This window comes from Dryobates pubescens, chromosome 29 (assembly GCF_014839835.1).
Source record: "Dryobates pubescens isolate bDryPub1 chromosome 29, bDryPub1.pri, whole genome shotgun sequence".
Taxonomy (NCBI): domain Eukaryota; kingdom Metazoa; phylum Chordata; class Aves; order Piciformes; family Picidae; genus Dryobates; species Dryobates pubescens.
The window spans coordinates 5745355-5747622 of NC_071640.1; the positions used below are offsets into that span (position 1 = coordinate 5745355).

The 2268-nt window shown below is 40.4% G+C and overlaps 1 protein-coding gene across 1 annotated transcript in view; it reads left to right on the forward strand.

Annotated features, from left to right (window-relative positions):
- The window catches only part of NEK6 (NIMA related kinase 6), a 62172-nt gene extending 61446 nt beyond the window's left edge, over positions 1 to 726 (forward strand). The window contains exon 10 of the mRNA XM_054174375.1: positions 60 to 726. Within this exon, the coding sequence (XP_054030350.1) occupies positions 60 to 170 (111 nt within the window). The 3' untranslated portion in view covers positions 171 to 726. The remainder of the gene's footprint in view (positions 1 to 59) is intronic.
- Positions 727 to 2268: the final 1542 nt, after the last annotated feature.

The window sequence follows — 2268 nt, forward strand, 5'->3', positions numbered from 1 at the left end:
TCTTCCAGTGAGAACCGTTTGGATCTGTTCACATTTGTCCACGCTTTCCTGTCTTTCAGCTGCGGGAGCTGGTCAGCATGTGCATATACCCCGACCCCGATCAAAGACCTGACATTGGTTACGTGCACCAAATAGCAAAACAAATGCACGTCTGGACCTCCAGCACATGAGGCCTCCGCGCTCCAAGCCAGCACAGCTCAGTCTTACTTGAATTTTTTTTCTCAGATGAAACCGACTGGTGCCTAGTCACAAGAGCGAGAGGGTTGAGCACTCGTAGCAAGATGCTCTATTATTTCTGCAGGTTATTTGACAAGGACTCTTACAAGGTGGTCATGCTTTAACGTGAAGATTCTGTGAGGTATTGCAAGTGATTCTTTTATTATTATTATTATTTTTTTAAAGCCAATAACATGTTACAGATGTAGATCATTTAAGGGTCCTTTCTTAAAACTGTCGTGTGTAATCTAGGATAGATGATATTAACAGGGGTGCCAGAGCTCTGACACACCCCTTCTATCTTAACTGTAATGTGAAATATTGAAATAATTCCTTCAGTGAAATCACTTTATACTAATGTAAGAATTACAGTAGGTTTTGTGTCATTTGTATAACTGCTACTTTGCCTCTTCTGCAAATGGTTAATAGCAAATCCAGTTTCTACTTCGTATATTTTAAAGCAGTCATTTCTGTGTTTGTGTTAATTCCCTCCTCTTCGGATTAGGAACTGGGGGGAAACTCATTTCTTTCAAGTTTTTTTGTTTGTTTTGTTTTAATTGCAATTTTAGAGTGATTACTTGGATAGATCTCTGAACTTGGCTACAGCCAAGGAGGTGAGGCGAGGCGAGCTGAGCATGTACCTGGGGTGGGGGGAAAAAAAAAACATGCCAAGGGAATCCCAAACAAGCATTGCTTCTGCAAAGAATTTCTCCTTAACCAACTCTTCCTGTTTGGCATGAGTCTTTTTAGACTACAGGGTTTTGTTAGAAACCAAGGTTGATCTAAGCCAGCTCGATCCTGGTGAAGATACTGCTCCACGTTCAGAGAGGTACCTTAGGTACTGCAGGTAAAACCTGAGCAAAGCAGTGTTTGAAACACGGAGAACACGTCTGAAAAAGTAGTGCTTTGTGTATCTAATTCTACACAAGGCTCAGCCCCCAACTGTTCAACTGTGAAAGCTCATTTACAGAATGTGAATTTTTGTAAAATCTCATCCTGATTTGAAGGAGTCATCTTCTTTTACATGAAAATTTTCAGCCAACTAAATTCATTCATTGAATCAATGATTTGTTTCCTTACTGGCGATGAGAAACAGTCACTGCTTTAGGAACAAACCTGGATTCACGTTCAAGTGTTTCCGTTTCATTTGCCTGTTCAGAGGAGCAGGGCTGCACTGAGTGTCCTCAAGGACTGCAGCAGGGAAAGGAACTGCCCCGCTCAGCACTGCTGCCCTGTGTGCCAACATCTGCGTTTGTGTCTGACTGTTCCACTGCAGCCTGGGCCTGTTCTTTCTTAAGAAAAGCAAACAATCCTTAATGTTTTGGGAATAAGGTTAGAGTTAGAGGGTTACACACACACACATACATGCTTCTAGTGGTTTTTCTGGGTTTTTTAACCTAATTTGCTCTGCTTAAAGGAAAACTGCAGTGCTACCTTCAACTACTTCTGTCAAATCTCAAACTATTTATATAGGGGAGCAAAGAAGAGCTATTAATTGCTGTGAATAATGTTGGTATCATTAATGCAAGGTGCCATTTTATTGAGTCTTCTCAGCAGAAAGTTGAGCCTGCTGCTCTCATGAGAGATTCAGGAAATTCAAATCAGCATGAGAACGAAGTGGAGGCACCAAATTGCTTCCAACATTCCCATGCTACCTTGTTTAATTTATACCCAGCTTCTTTAGCAATCCTTAGAGTTAAGACTGTCACTGCTCCACTGCAGATTTCCTTTAAGCCAGGGTGGCAGCTACACGTTCAGAGGGATGGTTGTGCTGTGCCTCTCCTGGTGGTGTAACACAGAAAAGGATCTTTGGCTTCCAGGGAAGCTCGGCTGAAATTTTGAGTATCTTGAGAAGTCTGGTCACTTTCTTGCTACATAAAATTTATTAGTGCTTACAAGTAAATGTATTTCAAAAGGTAATTTTTTGCCATTGTGCCTTTTTAGATAAATAAAAAATGATTTACAAAATAAACACTTTTGTTTAAAAAAAAAAAAAGAAGAGAGTCCAGTATTAAGGAAAAATACATGTGTTAAAAAACCCAACTGTTGGAA